The sequence below is a fragment of the Taudactylus pleione genome, unplaced genomic scaffold (assembly GCF_031769625.1).
Source record: "Taudactylus pleione unplaced genomic scaffold, aTauple2 ptg000620l, whole genome shotgun sequence".
NCBI classification, from domain to species: Eukaryota; Metazoa; Chordata; class Amphibia; order Anura; family Myobatrachidae; genus Taudactylus; species Taudactylus pleione.
The window spans coordinates 597,979-622,471 of record NW_028285022.1 but is presented as its reverse complement, the minus strand read 5'-3'; the positions used below and the strand labels follow the sequence as shown (position 1 = coordinate 622,471).

Here is a 24,493-nt window from a genome sequence, read left to right as displayed (position 1 = left end):
AAATGCTAATAATAATAATAATATAACTATATGGGCAGTACTATGACACTGATATATAATAATAATATAACTATATGGGCAGTAATATGACACTGATATATAATAATAATATAACTATATGGGCAGTAATATGACACTGATCTATAATAATAATATAACTATATGGGCAGTAATATGACACTGATCTATAATAATAATATAACTATATGGGCAGTACTATGACACTGATATATAATAATAATATAACTATATGGGCAGTAACACAGTACTATGACACTGATATATAATAATATAACTATATGGGCAGTACTATGACACTGATATATAATAATAATATAACTATATGGGCAGTAACACAGTACTATGACACTGATATATAATAATAATATAACTATATGGGCAGTACTATGACACTGATCTATAATAATAATATAACTATATGGGCAGTAATATGACACTGATATATAATAATAATAATATAACTATATGGGCAGTACTATGACACTGATCTATAATAATAATATAACTATATGGGCAGTAATATGACACTGATCTATAATAATAATATAACTATATGGGCAGTAATATGACACTGATATATAATAATAATAATATAACTATATGGGCAGTAACACAGTACTATGACACTGATATATAATAATATAACTATATGGGCAGTACTATGACACTGATATATAATAATAATATAACTATATGGGCAGTACTATGACACTGATATATAATAATAATAATATAACTATATGGGCAGTACTATGACACTGATATATAATAATAATATAACTATATGGGCAGTAACACAGTACTATGACACTGATCTATAATAATAATATAACTATATGGGCAGTAATATGACACTGATATATAATAATAATAATAATATAACTATATGGGCAGTAATATGACACTGATATATAATAATAATATAACTATATGGGCAGTAACACAGTACTATGACACTGATATATAATAATATAACTATATAGGCAGTACTATGACACTGATATATAATAATATAACTATATGGGCAGTACTATGACACTGATATATAATAATAATATAACTATATGGGCAGTAACACAGTACTATGACACTGATATATAATAATATAACTATATGGGCAGTACTATGACACTGATATATAATAATAATATAACTATATGGGCAGTACTATGACACTGATATATAATAATAATATAACTATATGGGCAGTAACACAGTACTATGACACTGATCTATAATAATAATATAACTATATGGGCAGTAATATGACACTGATATATAATAATAATAATATAACTATATGGGCAGTAACACAGTACTATGACATTGATACATAATAATAATATAACTATATGGGCAGTAACACAGTACTATGACACTGATATATAATAATATAACTATATGGGCAGTACTATGACACTGATATATAATAATATAACTATATGGGCAGTACTATGACACTGATATATAATAATATAACTATATGGGCAGTACTATGACACTGATACATAATAATAATATAACTATATAGGCAGTAACACAGTACTATGACACTGATATATAATAATATAACTATATAGGCAGTAACACAGTACTATGACACTGATATATAATAATATAACTATATGGGCAGTACTATGACACTGATATATAATAATATAACTATATGGGCAGTAACACAGTACTATGACACTGATGATATATAATAATAATATAACTATATGGGCAGTACTATGACACTGATATATAATAATAATATAACTATATGGGCAGTAATATGACACTGATATATAATAATAATATAACTATATGGGCAGTAATATGACACTGATATATAATAATAATATAACTATATGGGCAGTAATATGACACTGATATATAATAATAATATAACTATATGGGCAGTAATATGACACTGATCTATAATAATAATATAACTATATGGGCAGTAATATGACACTGATCTATAATAATAATATAACTATATGGGCAGTACTATGACACTGATATATAATAATAATATAACTATATAGGCAGTAACACAGTACTATGACACTGATATATAATAATATAACTATATGGGCAGTACTATGACACTGATATATAATAATATAACTATATGGGCAGTAACACAGTACTATGACACTGATGATATATAATAATAATATAACTATATGGGCAGTACTATGACACTGATATATAATAATAATATAACTATATGGGCAGTAATATGACACTGATATATAATAATAATATAACTATATGGGCAGTAATATGACACTGATATATAATAATAATATAACTATATGGGCAGTAATATGACACTGATATATAATAATAATATAACTATATGGGCAGTAATATGACACTGATATATAATAATAATAATATAACTATATGGGCAGTAATATGACACTGATATATAATAATAATAATATAACTATATGGGCAGTAATATGACACTGATATATAATAATAATATAACTATATGGGCAGTAATATGACACTGATATATAATAATAATAATATAACTATATGGGCAGTAATATGACACTGATATATAATAATAATAATATAACTATATGGGCAGTAATATGACACTGATATATAATAATAATATAACTATATGGGCAGTAATATGACACTGATATATAATAATAATAATATAACTATATGGGCAGTAAAATGACACTGATATATAATAATAATATAACTATATGGGCAGTAATATGACACTGATATATAATAATAATAATATAACTATATGGGCAGTAATATGACACTGATATATAATAATAATAATATAACTATATGGGCAGTAATATGACACTGATCTATAATAATAATAATATAACTATATGGGCAGTAATATGACACTGATATATAATAATAATAATATAACTATATGGGCAGTAATATGACACTGATCTATAATAATAATAATATAACTATATGGGCAGTAATATGACACTGATCTATAATAATAATAATATAACTATATGGGCAGTACTATGACACTGATATATAATAATAATATAACTATATGGGCAGTAATATGACACTGATATATAATAATAATAATATAACTATATGGGCAGTAATATGACACTGATATATAATAATAATATAACTATATGGGCAGTAATATGACACTGATATATAATAATAATAATATAACTATATGGGCAGTAATATGACACTGATATATAATAATAATAATATAACTATATGGGCAGTAATATGACACTGATATATAATAATAATATAACTATATGGGCAGTAATATGACACTGATATATAATAATAATAATATAACTATATGGGCAGTAATATGACACTGATATATAATAATAATAATATAACTATATGGGCAGTAATATGACACTGATCTATAATAATAATAATATAACTATATGGGCAGTAATATGACACTGATATATAATAATAATAATAATAATATAACTATATGGGCAGTAATATGACACTGATCTATAATAATAATAATATAACTATATGGGCAGTAATATGACACTGATATATAATAATAATAATATAACTATATGGGCAGTAATATGACACTGATATATAATAATAATATAACTATATGGGCAGTAATATGACACTGATATATAATAATAATAATATAACTATATGGGCAGTAATATGACACTGATATATAATAATAATAATATAACTATATGGGCAGTAATATGACACTGATCTATAATAATAATAATATAACTATATGGGCAGTAATATGACACTGATCTATAATAATAATAATATAACTATATGGGCAGTAATATGACACTGATATATAATAATAATAATATAACTATATGGGCAGTAATATGACACTGATCTATAATAATAATAATATAACTATATGGGCAGTAATATGACACTGATATATAATAATAATAATATAACTATATGGGCAGTAATATGACACTGATATATAATAATAATATAACTATATGGGCAGTAATATGACACTGATATATAATAATAATAATAATAATATAACTATATGGGCAGTAATATGACACTGATATATAATAATAATAATATAACTATATGGGCAGTAATATGACACTGATATATAATAATAATAATAATATAACTATATGGGCAGTAATATGACACTGATATATAATAATAATAATATAACTATATGGGCAGTAATATGACACTGATATATAATAATAATATAACTATATGGGCAGTAATATGACACTGATATATAATAATAATAATATAACTATATGGGCAGTAATATGACACTGATATATAATAATAATAATAATATAACTATATGGGCAGTAATATGACACTGATCTATAATAATAATAATATAACTATATGGGCAGTAATATGACACTGATATATAATAATAATAATAATATAACTATATGGGCAGTAATATGACACTGATCTATAATAATAATAATATAACTATATGGGCAGTAATATGACACTGATATATAATAATAATAATATAACTATATGGGCAGTAATATGACACTGATATATAATAATAATATAACTATATGGGCAGTAATATGACACTGATATATAATAATAATAATAATATAACTATATGGGCAGTAATATGACACTGATATATAATAATAATAATATAACTATATGGGCAGTAATATGACACTGATCTATAATAATAATAATATAACTATATGGGCAGTAATATGACACTGATCTATAATAATAATAATATAACTATATGGGCAGTAATATGACACTGATATATAATAATAATAATATAACTACATGGGCAGTAATATGACACTGATCTATAATAATAATAATATAACTATATGGGCAGTAATATGACACTGATATATAATAATAATAATATAACTATATGGGCAGTAATATGACACTGATATATAATAATAATATAACTATATGGGCAGTAATATGACACTGATATATAATAATAATAATAATATAACTATATGGGCAGTAATATGACACTGATATATAATAATAATAATATAACTATATGGGCAGTAATATGACACTGATATATAATAATAATAATAATATAACTATATGGGCAGTAATATGACACTGATATATAATAATAATATAACTATATGGGCAGTAATATGACACTGATATATAATAATAATAATAATATAACTATATGGGCAGTAATATGACACTGATATATAATAATAATAATATAACTATATGGGCAGTACTATGACACTGATATATAATAATATAACTATATGGGCAGTAACACAGTACTATGACACTGATGATATATAATAATAATATAACTATATGGGCAGTACTATGACACTGATATATAATAATAATATAACTATATGGGCAGTAATATGACACTGATATATAATAATAATATAACTATATGGGCAGTAATATGACACTGATATATAATAATAATATAACTATATGGGCAGTAATATGACACTGATATATAATAATAATATAACTATATGGGCAGTAATATGACACTGATCTATAATAATAATATAACTATATGGGCAGTAATATGACACTGATCTATAATAATAATATAACTATATGGGCAGTACTATGACACTGATATATAATAATAATATAACTATATAGGCAGTAACACAGTACTATGACACTGATATATAATAATATAACTATATGGGCAGTACTATGACACTGATATATAATAATATAACTATATGGGCAGTAACACAGTACTATGACACTGATGATATATAATAATAATATAACTATATGGGCAGTACTATGACACTGATATATAATAATAATATAACTATATGGGCAGTAATATGACACTGATATATAATAATAATATAACTATATGGGCAGTAATATGACACTGATATATAATAATAATATAACTATATGGGCAGTAATATGACACTGATATATAATAATAATATAACTATATGGGCAGTAATATGACACTGATATATAATAATAATAATATAACTATATGGGCAGTAATATGACACTGATATATAATAATAATAATATAACTATATGGGCAGTAATATGACACTGATATATAATAATAATATAACTATATGGGCAGTAATATGACACTGATATATAATAATAATAATAATATAACTATATGGGCAGTAATATGACACTGATATATAATAATAATAATATAACTATATGGGCAGTAATATGACACTGATATATAATAATAATATAACTATATGGGCAGTAATATGACACTGATATATAATAATAATAATATAACTATATGGGCAGTAATATGACACTGATATATAATAATAATATAACTATATGGGCAGTAATATGACACTGATATATAATAATAATAATATAACTATATGGGCAGTAATATGACACTGATATATAATAATAATAATATAACTATATGGGCAGTAATATGACACTGATCTATAATAATAATAATATAACTATATGGGCAGTAATATGACACTGATATATAATAATAATAATATAACTATATGGGCAGTAATATGACACTGATCTATAATAATAATAATATAACTATATGGGCAGTAATATGACACTGATCTATAATAATAATAATATAACTATATGGGCAGTACTATGACACTGATATATAATAATAATATAACTATATGGGCAGTAATATGACACTGATCTATAATAATAATAATATAACTATATGGGCAGTAATATGACACTGATATATAATAATAATATAACTATATGGGCAGTAATATGACACTGATATATAATAATAATAATATAACTATATGGGCAGTAATATGACACTGATATATAATAATAATAATATAACTATATGGGCAGTAATATGACACTGATATATAATAATAATATAACTATATGGGCAGTAATATGACACTGATATATAATAATAATAATATAACTATATGGGCAGTAATATGACACTGATATATAATAATAATAATATAACTATATGGGCAGTAATATGACACTGATCTATAATAATAATAATATAACTATATGGGCAGTAATATGACACTGATATATAATAATAATAATAATATAACTATATGGGCAGTAATATGACACTGATCTATAATAATAATAATATAACTATATGGGCAGTAATATGACACTGATATATAATAATAATAATATAACTATATGGGCAGTAATATGACACTGATATATAATAATAATATAACTATATGGGCAGTAATATGACACTGATATATAATAATAATAATATAACTATATGGGCAGTAATATGACACTGATATATAATAATAATAATATAACTATATGGGCAGTAATATGACACTGATCTATAATAATAATAATATAACTATATGGGCAGTAATATGACACTGATCTATAATAATAATAATATAACTATATGGGCAGTAATATGACACTGATATATAATAATAATAATATAACTATATGGGCAGTAATATGACACTGATCTATAATAATAATAATATAACTATATGGGCAGTAATATGACACTGATATATAATAATAATAATATAACTATATGGGCAGTAATATGACACTGATATATAATAATAATATAACTATATGGGCAGTAATATGACACTGATATATAATAATAATAATAATATAACTATATGGGCAGTAATATGACACTGATATATAATAATAATAATATAACTATATGGGCAGTAATATGACACTGATATATAATAATAATAATAATATAACTATATGGGCAGTAATATGACACTGATATATAATAATAATAATATAACTATATGGGCAGTAATATGACACTGATATATAATAATAATATAACTATATGGGCAGTAATATGACACTGATATATAATAATAATAATATAACTATATGGGCAGTAATATGACACTGATATATAATAATAATAATAATATAACTATATGGGCAGTAATATGACACTGATCTATAATAATAATAATATAACTATATGGGCAGTAATATGACACTGATATATAATAATAATAATATAACTATATGGGCAGTAATATGACACTGATCTATAATAATAATAATATAACTATATGGGCAGTAATATGACACTGATATATAATAATAATAATATAACTATATGGGCAGTAATATGACACTGATATATAATAATAATATAACTATATGGGCAGTAATATGACACTGATATATAATAATAATAATATAACTATATGGGCAGTAATATGACACTGATATATAATAATAATAATATAACTATATGGGCAGTAATATGACACTGATCTATAATAATAATAATATAACTATATGGGCAGTAATATGACACTGATCTATAATAATAATAATATAACTATATGGGCAGTAATATGACACTGATATATAATAATAATAATATAACTATATGGGCAGTAATATGACACTGATCTATAATAATAATAATATAACTATATGGGCAGTAATATGACACTGATATATAATAATAATAATATAACTATATGGGCAGTAATATGACACTGATATATAATAATAATATAACTATATGGGCAGTAATATGACACTGATATATAATAATAATAATAATATAACTATATGGGCAGTAATATGACACTGATATATAATAATAATAATATAACTATATGGGCAGTAATATGACACTGATATATAATAATAATAATAATATAACTATATGGGCAGTAATATGACACTGATATATAATAATAATAATATAACTATATGGGCAGTAATATGACACTGATATATAATAATAATAATAATATAACTATATGGGCAGTAATATGACACTGATATATAATAATAATAATATAACTATATGGGCAGTAATATGACACTGATCTATAATAATAATAATATAACTATATGGGCAGTAATATGACACTGATCTATAATAATAATAATATAACTATATGGGCAGTAATATGACACTGATATATAATAATAATAATATAACTATATGGGCAGTAATATGACACTGATCTATAATAATAATAATATAACTATATGGGCAGTAATATGACACTGATATATAATAATAATAATATAACTATATGGGCAGTAATATGACACTGATATATAATAATAATATAACTATATGGGCAGTAATATGACACTGATATATAATAATAATAATAATATAACTATATGGGCAGTAATATGACACTGATATATAATAATAATAATATAACTATATGGGCAGTAATATGACACTGATATATAATAATAATAATAATATAACTATATGGGCAGTAATATGACACTGATATATAATAATAATAATATAACTATATGGGCAGTAATATGACACTGATATATAATAATAATAATAATATAACTATATGGGCAGTAATATGACACTGATATATAATAATAATAATATAACTATATGGGCAGTAATATGACACTGATATATAATAATAATAATATAACTATATGGGCAGTAATATGACACTGATCTATAATAATAATAATATAACTATATGGGCAGTACTATGACACTGATATATAATAATAATATAACTATATGGGCAGTAATATGACACTGATATATAATAATAATAATATAACTATATGGGCAGTAATATGACACTGATCTATAATAATAATAATATAACTATATGGGCAGTAATATGACACTGATCTATAATAATAATAATATAACTATATGGGCAGTAATATGACACTGATATATAATAATAATAATATAACTATATGGGCAGTAATATGACACTGATCTATAATAATAATAATATAACTATATGGGCAGTAATATGACACTGATCTATAATAATAATAATAATATAACTATATGGGCAGTAATATGACACTGATCTATAATAATAATAATAATATAACTATATGGGCAGTAATATGACACTGATCTATAATAATAATAATAATATAACTATATGGGCAGTAATATGACACTGATCTATAATAATAATAATATAACTATATGGGCAGTAATATGACACTGATCTATAATAATAATAATATAACTATATGGGCAGTAATATGACACTGATCTATAATAATAATAATATAACTATATGGGCAGTAATATGACACTGATATATAATAATAATATAACTATATGGGCAGTAATATGACACTGATATATAATAATAATAATAATATAACTATATGGGCAGTAATATGACACTGATATATAATAATAATAATATAACTATATGGGCAGTAATATGACACTGATCTATAATAATAATAATATAACTATATGGGCAGTAATATGACACTGATCTATAATAATAATAATAATATAACTATATGGGCAGTACTATGACACCGGCGTCTATTCCCGTACACACAGGAAGTGGAGGCTGAGTTCTCTGCGGTACCGGAAGCACTGACCATGTTGCGTGGGGGAAAACATTTATGAAGCGCCGGAAGCCGGCTGTCCCGTGAGCGGAAGCCGGAAGCTGAGTGACCCGGAAGCACGGGGCGATGTACAGCGCCGCGGCGGACAGTCTGCTCCGGCAGGCCCGGGAGCTGAGCGATGAGGAGCTGGAGAAGTTCTGCGCCCGGAGCCTCCAGCACTGCTGGGAGCCGGAGAGCCTGGACAGCCTGCGGCGGCTGCACCTCATCCTGTCCGCCAGCAGGGGGCGCCGACGCCTGGAGCCCGCCCTTGTGGGGCAGATAGAGGAGAGTGTGTGCAGCCCCCGGGCTCAGGTGCAGGCCCTGTGTGCGGCCATCATGTGCCTGCTGTGCCCCTCCCCCCGGGGCAGCCCAGCACTGGGAACCCCCCTGTACCCCCTGAGCCCGGCTGCGCACGTCATGGCGCTGGGACCCCGCATATGCAGAGCCCTGGAGTCGCGGGCCCCTGAGGGGCAGAGAACCCTCCTCCCCCTGCTGTTGCGTGTGGTCAGCGCCTGTCCGGAGGGTCTGCAGGAGGAGAATGTCAACACCATCAACAGGAAGATGGCCGACTGGCTGCGCTACGCCGTGCACCCGGGGGCCGCCCCCACCCCAGTGGGAATCTTCACTGGCCCCCGATTTAAGCCGCTCGGCCAGATATCCGAGGTGGACGGAGCTGTCGCCACCGACTTCTTCACGGTGCTGAACGTTGGACAGAACTACACGGAGGAGCAGTGGATGAACGTCCAGGCCCTCTCCGCACTGCGCCGCTGGCTGCTGCATTATGGGACAGCTGGGGCGGAGGACAAGTCTGAGGTGGAGGGGTCGGTGGTTTCCATGGTGTCCGCTTCCTCCACCTCAAGCCGCCTCCTGCCCCCGCGGGAACGGCTGAGGGAGAAGAGCTTTGAGTATTGCCTGAGGCTGATTGAGCAGTGTAACCGGAAGCCCCTGAGAAAGGCGGACGTGGACCTGCAGAGAGCCTGCCTGGTGGAGGCGGTCACCCTCATAGACCTCCTGTGCAAGCAGGACGCGTCATTCCTCTACCGCACGCTGCCCCTCATGAAGATCCTGCATGGGAGATTGTGCTCCGACTCCTCGCTGGCCGCCATTCTGCTGCCCGTCGCCCAGTTCTACCTAAATCACAGCGAATCGGCTGCCGTGGAGTCAGAAGCCGTGTACAGGCACCTTTTCACCAAAGTTCCAGCTGATTTGTTCCATCAGCCCCTCTTCCCTTTCCAGTTCATCAGGTTCTGCAGGACCAATGGCAGCTTTCTGTCGGAGAACGTGGAGGCTTTTAGAGGTAGCTTCCCCAATATCCTGAAGCTTCTGGCGTGGAACGCTTCGCCACTAATAATGGAGTTTGTGGCTCTTCTCCCAGGCCTAGTAAACCCTGATTCTGCCATTGAGATGCTTCACTCTTTGATTGACCTACCTTGTCTTACAGCTGCTATGGAGGTCCAGCACAGCTTTGCTTTGTCATCAGAGAAATCCACCATGGATCCCTCAGTGCTTCCTTCATGTTCATCCGAAGCTTTTCGACATCCGTTTTACAGGCCCATGTTCCAATATTTTTTACGAAATGAGGCCTGGCGTGGACCACCACCAGATGGATTAAACTTGCTTCGCCAGATCCTCTCCGATAAGAACAGTTCCGCTCGTGTTTTGCAGTGTGCGCAGATTGTTCCGTGCCTCCTTCAGCTCTATGTCCGCATCATCACAAAGTTTGCAGATGGCCCTTTGATCAACAAAATAGTACTAACTTTTCTGGAGCGGAGCGGCCTTTTGTACGACTTGCCGACGTTCCAAACTGATGTCCAGAGAGTTCTCAGTTCCCAGCTCCCGCTCTTGTGCTGTCTGCACCCCTCTGTTGTTGTAGAGCTCTCTCGTGAACTGCTAGACTTTGTAAGCACAGTTGGTAACATCCAAACCAAGGAGCCATTTTTTACCCACGTGGTGTGGGCCATGGGCGAATATGTGTCGGTGTCTTATGACAAGAGATGCACCGTGGAGCAGGTGAACAAGTTCTTTGAGGTGCTAGAAGCTTTACTTTTTGAGATTACACAGCATCGTGGCTCATCCAGTGCGACCAACTCTTCACCACGCATTATCACCACACTTATGATGACCCTCACCAAACTGGCATCCCGCAGCCAGGACCTCATTCCCAGGGTTTCTCTTTACTTATCAAAGATGAGGTCTTGTGTACAGAGCTCAGCCATGATATCAGCGTACGGTGAGGAAGACAGTGAACAGATCCTTATAAGAGCCACTGAGCTATTAAATCTGCTAAAGGTGCCCAGCGTGGCCCAGTTTGCGCTGACTCCTTCTTCTGACGTCTGGAAGCCCAGTTTTCACAGCGATCCATGTTCCTCGCTGCCACTCGCTATCCGTACGGCCAGCTGTCTGCTACAGAGGGACAGGATGTAGCCAGGGTGACTGATCTGACTTACGCCCTGTGAGATGCTGTAGGTGATCCTCTCTCAGATCTGCACATTACACTTTCCAAGCTTCGTGCAGTGGATGTGATTAATCAGCAGCTGTAGTGTCCATCTAACCTCTAACATAAGCTCTCTATGTATGATATTTTGTCTGAATTAATTTTTTTTGACTACGGATTGTTTTATCTGTCATTGTCAACTACAGAGTACACCTGAGAGCCTAATGCTGTATAGATGCGATGCGTAATCAGAGCCTTCAAATATATACACAAGAAATAGTCCAAAGGCTGCACCTGGAGCCTGTTAGTGAGTAGCCCACATAGGGGGGCAGAACCCCATCCTAAGATGTACAAGACAAACCGCTCTCACTAAATCCAAAGCAGTTTATCATAATCATCAGGTGCAAAGTCATAAACCGTTCCTATGCAATTCTCTAGGTCCAAGACACAGTGAAACCAGCATACCACTTCCTGAAAATGCAAAGACGACTAGTCTTCATTCTAACACCCGGCACCTGTCCCAAACCCTGCAGTTCCTCTATCCTGCCAGTGGTGTCACACTCTGCTCTGGTGCTTCTAGCACACTCAGCTGATGCAACAAACTACTGAGATTAAGCAGTCTGTGTGCTAGAAGCAGCAGAGCAGAGAGCGACACCCCTGGCAGCATAGAGGAACTGCACAAGTTTTAGCAGGTGCAGGGTGCTAGAATGAACACTAGAAGACTTGTGGGTACCTGTAATAGTCTGCAAATTTCAAGCATCGGCGACTCTCCCCGATGTTTTAAATGGGCAGTGCTTGAAGAGGCAAAACAAATCTGTTTTTACCTTTATAAATAATTGCCCCTTTAAAACACCGACTAGTCTTGCCGGGAATGCACCGATGCCTGAAATTTGAAGACTGTTACATTTATCCCTTTAACGATAATGTAAAGAGCCATCATTCTATCACAAGGTTTATGTACTTATCAGATAGGTATGACTAGAATCGTATAGCATTTCATAATGGCCCCACGGCTGTTTTTGTGTAACTCCCAATGAGATCACTGATTCTCACTCTAGTTCTCGGATACCCCCAATAGGCCACGTTTTGTGGATGTCTTTAATATTGTGTAGGTGATTCAATCTATTTTGTTTGGCCTATACTGTAATTAGCCCATCTGTTTCCACAGACAGAAATCCTTAAAACATGACCTGTTATGGGGGTACCTGAAGGTTGGAGTTGAGAACCCCCGAATTACAGGGATAAGCACCACATACTACTTGTGGCTGCAGTCACCACCCACAAAGCCATCTGCCTATCAAATGAAGGTGTTCAATCCCATCTCTGGGGCCTGGCCATAGCAGAGAAACCTGGCACCGCTAGCGTTACTTGCTACATCACCGACGCCATGACGCCTGTATCCATGGCAACCAGATGAGGCGTGTGGGCTATCTTGGCAAAGTGGGGTCATGTGCAGAAATATGTAAGTCTGGAACTAAAGTAAATAAGAATGGTCTCTGCTGCCCCCTAATGGCGGGATGAAGTATCGGCGGAGGTGTCAGACACGTAGAAAAACATGACAACTAGTGAATACAAGATGTGAAGTGTCGGAATGGGGAGAGCACGGAAATGTACACACAGGACATCCTAATACCTTTATTATTGGTAAATTGTCATAACTAGGGCTATGTGCAAAAAACTTACTGTAAGAGATCACACATTAGCATAATCTGGGTATTCTGGAAAACACGTCACACTAAAGTCCTCAGTGGGTGCAATTGTGTTCAAAAGATATATCCTCTGGCTTACCTGTAATAGAAGTTTCGTCGCACCCCCCCCCCCCCCTTCTGTGAAGATGAATAGGGTCTATAACAGGAATGGGCAATAAACAGTCCTCCAGCTGTTGTGGAACCACACATCCCAGCATGCCCTGCCACAGAATTAGCATGTGCTAATAGTAAAACTGTGCCAAAGTATGCTGGGATGTGTAGTTCCACAACAGCTGGTTCTGTTATTGGCGCGGGAAGGCGATGCATTGTCACCTGTGTAGAGTTTGTAGCTTCTGTTATTCCTCAGGCACATTTTGCATCTTCCTAAAACGGCACTTGATAAACTAATTGAGTTTAATTCCCGGGGACCAAGCTCTGTGCGACCGGGACTTATAACATCGGCCAAACGCTTACGGCATTGTCACCGCGCACTCAGAATCAGGCCCAAAGCGTTCCGTGGAGGCTACTATAGCGCCAATAGCTTAGAATGTGCAGGAGTTTCCTAACACCTAATTCTTACTTCATCTCTCTCAGGATTATGTAATTATGGCGATAATCATTATCCAGCATTCATAAAGCCGCCGTGTATAATGCGTAATAGACATTACATGTGATACTATCCCAAACGGAGCTGGTCAGCAGAGCTTACACTCTAAGCCAGGGAGGGAGTATGTCACACACACTGAGGGCCTGATTCAGAGCCGGACGCTATTTGCGCTCGCTCGTTCAGAAAAAGGGGCCGGCTATTTAAATTGAGCGCTCGCACTTTGCGGTCTGTTGACGTCTCTATGTCTGAGCGAGCGAACGAAACATGCGCTCGCTATTTTGTAAAGACGCCCCTTGGCCGCTCGCATCATACGTCATCTCCGCTATTTATTAGATTAATCAAGTACATCGAAAGGCGTCTGAACTGCTCGCAGTGCTTGTGGTTAGATTTTCCTACCGCAATCATGCGAACAGTTCAGGCTAAGAGACAACCAAGTGACGTGGCCGATGACGCTGCTTTGTTAATTATGCACACCCTTAAAACGCCCGTTTTGACCGTTTGGCACGCCTGCGTTCGGATCTCCACTCCCCGTTTTCAAGCACCTTCACCTGTTACCACCCACAGACGCCTCATCCTGTCACTCAAATTACCAGGCACTCGCTATTTTGCGAGCGCTCGATTTCCGACCGCAATGACTGGTTGGCGCATGCGCATTACGACCCATGCGCAGATGTGCGAACATCGCTCGGAGCAAACAAGCGGCCGCTTACGAGCGGCTCTGAATCAGGCCCTGAGTGCAATATACTAATGCAGAGCTTCCCAAACGTACAGTCCACGGTTTAAGGATAGCCATGTTTGAGCACAGGTGACAATTACTACCTCAGTCAATTTGATTTAACCATCTCGAAACAAACATGGATATCCTTAAAACCTGGACTGTAATGGAGTTTGGGAAGCTGTGCACTAATTGTCGCTGTTCGTGGACACTCCTGGTGATCACTATAGTTTGCTGGCACTTGGCCTGATTGTGAGTTGTAAACAGACCGATGGCGGCCGATCGGCCCATGATTTGTACTGCGCAGGGACCGATCTGCTTCTGCGACCATCAGTGACCCCTCAGCTGCAGCATTATTGACTCTGGGGCAGGAAGGGGCGGTGACAGCCAGCGTGTCGGCTCCATTTTCTGGGTGTACAGAGGCTAGGGTCTGCGTCTTCAATGGTCCCAGAAGCGTGAATCTCACCTGTTACTCATATGACCGATGGTGCGTCCGTGGCCACAGCAGCGGATCACAGATGTCGTCAGGAGGCATTAGCGTATTGTCGCTCAGCCGCTGCGTACAGAGGCGCATCCATCAGTAAATCAGGTCCATAGTACACATACGTTTGTCATTGTGGCAGAGCGATCACCCAGCGCCGGGAGCAGCGCGATCCCACATTTATCTCATAGAGTATAAACATTGTAATAGAGGAAGGAAATCCCAGATGTAGGGTGTCTGTGTGTGTATTACAGTGTGTGTATTATGCGTAATATTAGTGTGTGTGTGTATTATGCGTAATATTAGTGTGTGTGTATTACAGTGTGTGTATTATGCGTAATAGTGTGTGTGTATTACAGTGTGTGTATTATGCGTAATATTAGTGTGTGTGTATTAGTGTGTGTATTATGCGTAATAGTGTGTGTGTGTATTATGTGTAATAGTGTGTGTATTATGCGTAATATTAGTGTGTGTATTACAGTGTGTGTGTATTATGCGTAATAGTGTGTGTGTATTAGTGTGTGTATTATGCGTAATATTAGTGTGTGTGCATTATGCGTAATATTAGTGTGTGTATTAGTGTGTGTATTATGCATAATAGTGTGTGTGTATTAGTGTGTGTATTATGCGTAATAGTGTGTGTGTATTACAGTGTGTGTATTATGCGTAATATAGTGTGTGTATTAGGCGTAATATTAGTGTGTGTATTAGGCGTAATATTAGTGTGTATTACAGTGTGTGTATTATGCGTAATAGTGTGTGTGTATTACAGTGTGTGTATTATGCGTAATATAGTGTGTGTATTAGGCGTAATATTAGTGTGTGTATTACAGTGTGTGTATTATGCGTAATAGTGTGTGTATTACAGTGTGTATTATGCGTAATATAGTGTGTGTGTATTATTGTGTGTTTATGTCTGTGTATTATTGGGGTTGAGTATGAGATCCCAGTGATTGGGATGCCGCTGGTCAGAATACAGACACTGGGCCTGATTCAGACCCGCTCGCAAGCGCATTGCTCGCTCCGGGACTCACTACAAAAGGGGCAGCTGTCGATGTTGATCGATAGCTCTCCCCATTTTGTAGGCGTGGCAGGGAGGTGGCTTCACAAACTGAGGCGTTCCCATGCGAACGCCTGCCGTTTGTGGGCGGCCCCACTGACATCAGTGATGTCAGTGAGAGAGCTTCTGGCTCTATTTAAGCCAGAAGCTCTCTGGGGCTCGCGGCCACGAGACCCTACTACAAGGGTCTCGTTGCAAGCCCTGATGGTCGCGATGGTCTTGACCATCGCAACCATCATCGTGGCCGCTCACTATAGCTGTGGGTGGTAACCCACAGCTATGCGAGCGGCCAAGAGGCCGCATCTAAAAAAACAAAAGCCCACCCTTATTCAGAGCGAGCGCTCGCTTTTTGCGAGCGCCTCTGAATCAGGCCCACTGTTCGGTAAGTAAGGGAAGACTAACCCTGCCTCACTGGTGCCTAACCTCCTCCCTTAGTGCCTAACCTTCTCTCCCCCTTGCCGGTGCCTAACCCTCTATCCCTGGTACCTAACCCACCCTCCCCCTCACTGGTGCCTAACCCTCTCTCCTTTCTGCCAAAGCCCTCCCTCCTTAGTGCCTAATCCTCTATCCCTGGTACCTAACCCACCCTCACCGGTGCCTAACCCTCTTTCCCTGGTACCTAACCCACCCACACCGGTGCCTAACCCTCTCTTCTTCTGCCCAAACCCTCCCTCTAACCCCCCTCCCCCTCATTGGTGCCTAACCCTCCCTCCTTAGTGCCTAAGCCTAACCCTCCCCTTAATCCCCGATACGTACCTTCGGGATACCGACGGTCGTGATTCTGGTGCCAGGATCCCGACGCTGGTATTTGGACTGTCAGTAACCCGCACCCCAGGATGCTGACTACATCCCGTATTATCGTGTGTGTATGTCTATGTGCAGGGGCATATTAAGAGACTGGGCCTGTGTGCGTTCCCCGTCCACGGCCCCCTTCTCTCTCCCCGGCAGCGCACTGACTGAAGCAGTAGACTTTGGGCACTAGTCTGTGCCCAGAGTCTACTGCACATGCACAGGTCACCAGGAAAATGGTGCGGCAGCCATGTTCCCAGCGATTTCCCTACTGTGCATGCGCAAAATGCCGGGGAAATGGCCGCAGCGGCCATTTTCCAGGGGTTTTGTGCAGCTCTGATACAGTGAACGCCGAACTTCGGGGACGTAAGTATTCAAAATATGAGTGTGCGGTGTGGGCCCCTCTGAACCCTGGGGCCCGTGTGCACTGCACCCATTATAGATATGCCCTGTCGGTGCGTGTGTACATATTATTGTGTGATATACAGTATGTGTATACGTGTGTACATATTATTGTGTGATATACAGTATGTGTGTACACGTGTGTACATATTATTGTGTGATATACAGTATGTGTGTATACGTGTGTACATATTATTGTGTGATATACAGTGTGTGTACGTGTGTACATATTATTGTGTGATATACAGTATGTGTGTATACGTGTGTACATATTATTGTGTGATATACAGTATGTGTGTACACGTGTGTACATATTATTGTGTGATATACAGTATGTGTGTATACGTGTGTACATATTATTGTGTGATATACAGTATGTGTGTATACGTGTGTACATATTATTGTGTGATATACAGTATGTGTGTACGTGTGTACATATTGTGTGATATACAGTATGTGTATACGTGTGTACATATTGTGTGATATACAGTATGTGTGTATACGTCTGTACATATTATTGTGTGATATACAGTATGTGTGTATACGTGTGTACATATTATTGTGTGATATACAGTATGTGTGTACGTGTGTACATATTATTGTGTGATATACAGTATGTGTGTATACGTGTGTACATATTATTGTGTGATCTACAGTATGTGTATACATGTGTACATATTGTGATATACAGTATGTGTATACGTGTGTACATATTATTGTGTGATATATAGTATTTGTGTGTATATATGTGTGTGTATACGTGTCTGTGCGTGTGTACATATTATTGTGTGATATACAGTGTGTGTGTGCGTATACGTGTCTGTGCGTGTGTACATATTGTGTGATGTAAAGTATGTCTGTGCGTGTATACATATTATTGTGTGTATACTTGTCTGTGCGTGTGTACATATTGTGTGATGTAAAGTATGTCTGTGTGTATACGTGTCTGTGCGTGTGTACATATTATTGTGTGATATAAAGTATGTGTGTGTACATATTGTGTGATATACAGTATGTGTGTGTATACGTGTCTGTACGTGTGTACATATTATTGTGTGATATAAAGTATGTGTATACGTGTCTGTGCGTGTGTACATATTGTGTGATATAAAGTATGTGTATACGTGTCTGTGCGTGTGTACATATTGTGTGATATAAAGTATGTGTGTATACGTGTCTGTGCGTGTGTACATATTGTGTCATATACAGTATGTGTGTATACTTGTGTCTGCATGTGTACATATTGTGTGATATACAGTATGTGTGTCTGCATGTGTACATATTGTGTGATATACAGTATGTGTATATGTCTGTGTGTGTATACGTGTGTATGTGTGTGTGTAAATATTATTGTGTGATATACAGCCATGGCCAGAAGTTATGAGAATGATACCAGTATTGGTTTGCACAAAGTTTGCTGCTTCAGTGTTATTGGGGCCTGATTCAGACCCATTCGCTATATGCGTGCGCTCGCAAGCGGCCTGATGTTCTGCGCGTGCGCAAACTCACTGCGATCGCCTACCGCTCACTCGCCCTGCAAAGACAGCCCAGTGTAATCAATGACAGGAGAGGCTGTTTGTGGGTGGTAATGGGCAGTCCAGTAAAAACGGGCTGGCGATGTGAACGCAGGCGTGCCTGAGTGTTTCAACGCCGTTTCAGAGGCGTGCATAATTAACAGACAGTGTCATACTACACGTCACTTGGCTTTTTTTTACACTGAAATGATCGCGGTAGGGTAAGGCTACCACAAGCACTGCGTTCGCATCCGATGGTCCTCGATGTACCAATGTTTTAATACACTTCCTGGAGATTACGTGTGCCAGTGGGCGTCTCTACATACAGAGCGATCGCTCGCACAGCCAAAATGGGTGTGCTTATGCTTGGCGAGTGATCGCTTCCCATGACATCAATTTGGAAAATATGCTTTCGCTCAGTGCGAGTGTACGCATCTAGCGACCGGGTCTGAATCAGGCCCTTAGTCCTTTTTGTCAGATTTAATACTATGGTATACTGAGGTAACATTACAGCATTACATAAGTGTCAGATGTTACTATGGTAAACTGAGGTAACATTACAGCATTACATAAGTGTCAGATGTTACTATGGTATACTGAGGTAACATTACAGCATTACATAAGTGTCAGATGTTACTATGGTATACTGAGGTAACATTACAGCATTACTTAAGTGTCAGACGTTACTATGGTATACTAATGTAACATTACAGCATTACATAAGTGTCAGATGTTACTATGGTATACTGAGGTAACATTACAGCATGATATAGGTGTCAGATGTTACTATGGTATACTGAGGTAACATTACAGCATTACTTAAGTGTCAGACGTTACTATGGTATACTAATGTAACATTACAGCATTACATAAGTGTCAGATGTTACTATGGTATACTGAGGTAACATTACAGCATTACATAAGTGTCAGACGTTACTATGGTATACTGAGGTAACATTACAGCATTACATAAGTGTCAGATGTTACTATGGTATACTGAGGTAACATTACAGCATTACTTAAGTGTCAGACGTTACTATGGTATACTAATGTAACATTACAGCATTACATAAGTGTCAGATGTTACTATGGTATACTGAGGTAACATTGCAGCATTACATAAGTGTCAGATGTTACTATGGTATACTGAGATAGCATTACATAAGTGTCAGATGTTACTGTGGTATACTGAGGTAACATTACATAAATGTCAGATGTTACTATGATATACTGAAGTAAAATTACAGCATTACATAAGTGTCAGATGTTACTATGGTATACTGAGATAACATTACAGCATTACATAAGTGTCAGATGTTACAATGATATACTGAGGTAACATTACAGCATTACATAAGTGTCAGATGTTACTATGGTATACTGAGGTAACATTACAGTATTACATAAGTGGCAGATGTGACTATGGTATACTGAGGTCACATTACAGCATTACATAAGTGTCAGATATTACTATGGTATACTGAGGTAGCATTACATAAGTGTCAGATGTTACTATGGTATACTGAGGTAGCATTACATATGTGTCAGATGTTACTATGATATACTGAGGTAACATTACAGCATTACATAAGTGTCAGATGTTACTATGGTATACTGAGGTAACATTACAGTATTACATAAGTGTCAGATGTGACTATGGTATACTGAGGTAGCATTACAGCATTACATAAGTGTCAGATATTACTATGGTATACTGAGGTCACATTACAGCATTACATAAGTGTCAGATATTACTATGGTATACTGAGGTAGCATTAAATAAGTGTCAGATGTTACTATGGTATACTGAGGTAACATTACATAAGTGTCAGATGTTACTATGGTATACTGAGGTAACATTACAGCATTACATAAGTGTCATATGTGACTATGGTGTACTGAGGTAACATTATAGCATTACATAAGTGTCAGATGTGACTATGGTGTACTGAGGTAACATTACAGCATTACATAAGTGTCAGATGTTACTATGGTGTACTGAGGTAACATTACAGCATTACATAAGTGTCAGATGTGACTATGGTATACCTGAGGTAACATTACAGCATTACATAAGTGTCAGATGTTACTATGGTATACCGACGTAACATTACAGCATTACATAAGTGTCAGATGTTACTATGGTATACTGAGGTAACATTACAGCATTACATAAGTGTCAGATGTTACTATGGTATACTGAGGTAGCATTACATAAGTGTCAGATGTTACTATGGTATACTGAGGTAACATTACAGCATTACATAAGTGTCAGATGTTACTATGGTATACTGAGGTAACATTACAGCATTACATAAGTGTCAGATGTTACTATGGTATACTGAGGTAACATTACAGCATTACATAAGTGTCAGACGTTACTATGGTATACTGAGGTAACATTACAGCATTACATAAGTGTCAGACGTTACTATGGTATACTGAGGTAACATTACAGCATTACATAAGTGTCAGATGTTACTATGGTATACTGAGGTAACATTACAGCATTACATAAGTGTCAGATGTTACTATGGTATACTGAGGTAACATTACAGCATTACATAAGTGTCAGACGTTACTATGGTATACTGAGGTAGCATTACATATGTGTCAGATGTTACTATGGTATACTGAGGTAACATTACAGCATTACATAACTGTCAGATGTTACTATGGTATACTGAGGTAACATTACAGCATTACATAAGTGTCAGACGTTACTATGGTATACTGAGGTAGCATTACATATGTGTCAGATGTTACTGTGGTATAGTGAGGTAACATTACAGCATTACATAACTGTCAGATGTTACTATGGTATACTGAGGTAACATTACAGCATTACATAAGTGTCAGACGTTACTATGGTATACTGAGGTAGCATTACATATGTGTCAGATGTTACTATGGTATACTGAGGTAACATTACAGCATTACATAAGTGTCAGATGTTACTATGGTATACTGAGGTAACATTACAGCATTACATAATTGTCAGATGTTACTATGGTATACTGAGGTAACATTACAGCATTACATAAGTGTCAGACGTTACTATGGTATACTGTGGTAACATTACAGCATTACATAAGTGTCAGATGTTACTATGGTATACTGAGGTAACATTACAGCATTACATAAGTGTCAGACGTTACTATGGTATACTGAGGTAACATTACAGCATTACATAAGTGTCAGACGTTACTATGGTATACTGAGGTAACATTACAGCATTACATAAGTGTCAGATGTTACTATGGTATACTGAGGTAACATTACAGCATTACATAAGTGTCAGACGTTACTATGGTATACTGAGGTAGCATTACATATGTGTCAGATGTTACTATGGTATACTGAGGTAACATTACAGCATTACATAACTGTCAGATGTTACTGTGGTATACTGAGGTAACATTACAGCATTACATATGTGTCAGATGTTACTATGGTATACTGAGGTAACATTACAGCATTACATATGTGTCAGATATTACTATGGTATACTGAGGTAACATTACAGCATTACATAAGTGTCAGATGTTACTATGGTATACTGAGGTAACATTACAGCATTACATAAGTGTCAGATGTTACTATGGTATACTGAGGTAACATTACAGCATTACATAAGTGTCAGATGTTATTATGGTATACTGATGTAACATTACAGCATTACATAAGAGTCAGATGTTACTATGGTATACTGAGGTAACATTACAGCATTACATAAGCATATGCGATCTGGGTTTCCCACCACTCACCACTACCTTTGGTATATGACTGGCAGCAGCACAGATTGCAAACCTATGCTGTGTTATTTCATTACGATAACTATTGTCTCTATGAGTACTCTCATTGGGGTGCGCCTATTAGAGGTTCCTGCAATGTTTACACCAGGACCTTCTTTTTAACGCAGTCCAACAGCAGATACTCATTGTACTTATTCCCTACCCTGGGAGTACCTTTATAGTACGCTCACATGCCATTCAATGGTTATACAATGGCATGCAGCAGCTGCTATTTTGTAAACTCCACATAAAGGAGTAGCTTTACTTTTTCCTATAACCTTACTGTCTACAAGTACCTGGGTGGCATCACAGGCGACCTACGTGTGATCTGCCTCTCATTACAACCTGTGATTTACTTATATTCATTTTGATATTTGCAGGGTCAGCTATTATTTCATCTGACCCCCTTATCATTGTATTTCTCTGATTACTGTTCAGTGTTATTGTGCTGTGATATCTCACGTAACCTATATTGAATATTGTATGGTTATTATCACATTCTTTTCTAGAAGATTTCCTTGTATGCTTCTGTCGTAATGCTGATTAGCCATTGTGCTATGATGACATTATGAGGTCATTGAACTAGTAAATGTTTTATATAGGTCTCAATATTGTATGAGACAGAGAAT

General features: G+C 35.6%; 1 protein-coding gene across 1 annotated transcript; it reads left to right on the top strand.

Annotated features, from left to right (window-relative positions):
- The first annotated feature begins 10,400 nt into the window (after positions 1 to 10,400).
- On the top strand, positions 10,401 to 12,990 carry AP5Z1 (adaptor related protein complex 5 subunit zeta 1). The gene has a single exon (XM_088454600.1). The coding sequence runs from the start codon at positions 10,468 to 10,470 to the stop codon at positions 12,802 to 12,804; it is 2,337 nt and encodes a 778-aa protein (XP_088310726.1). The 5' UTR covers positions 10,401 to 10,467; the 3' UTR covers positions 12,805 to 12,990.
- The last annotated feature ends 11,503 nt before the right edge of the window (positions 12,991 to 24,493 follow it).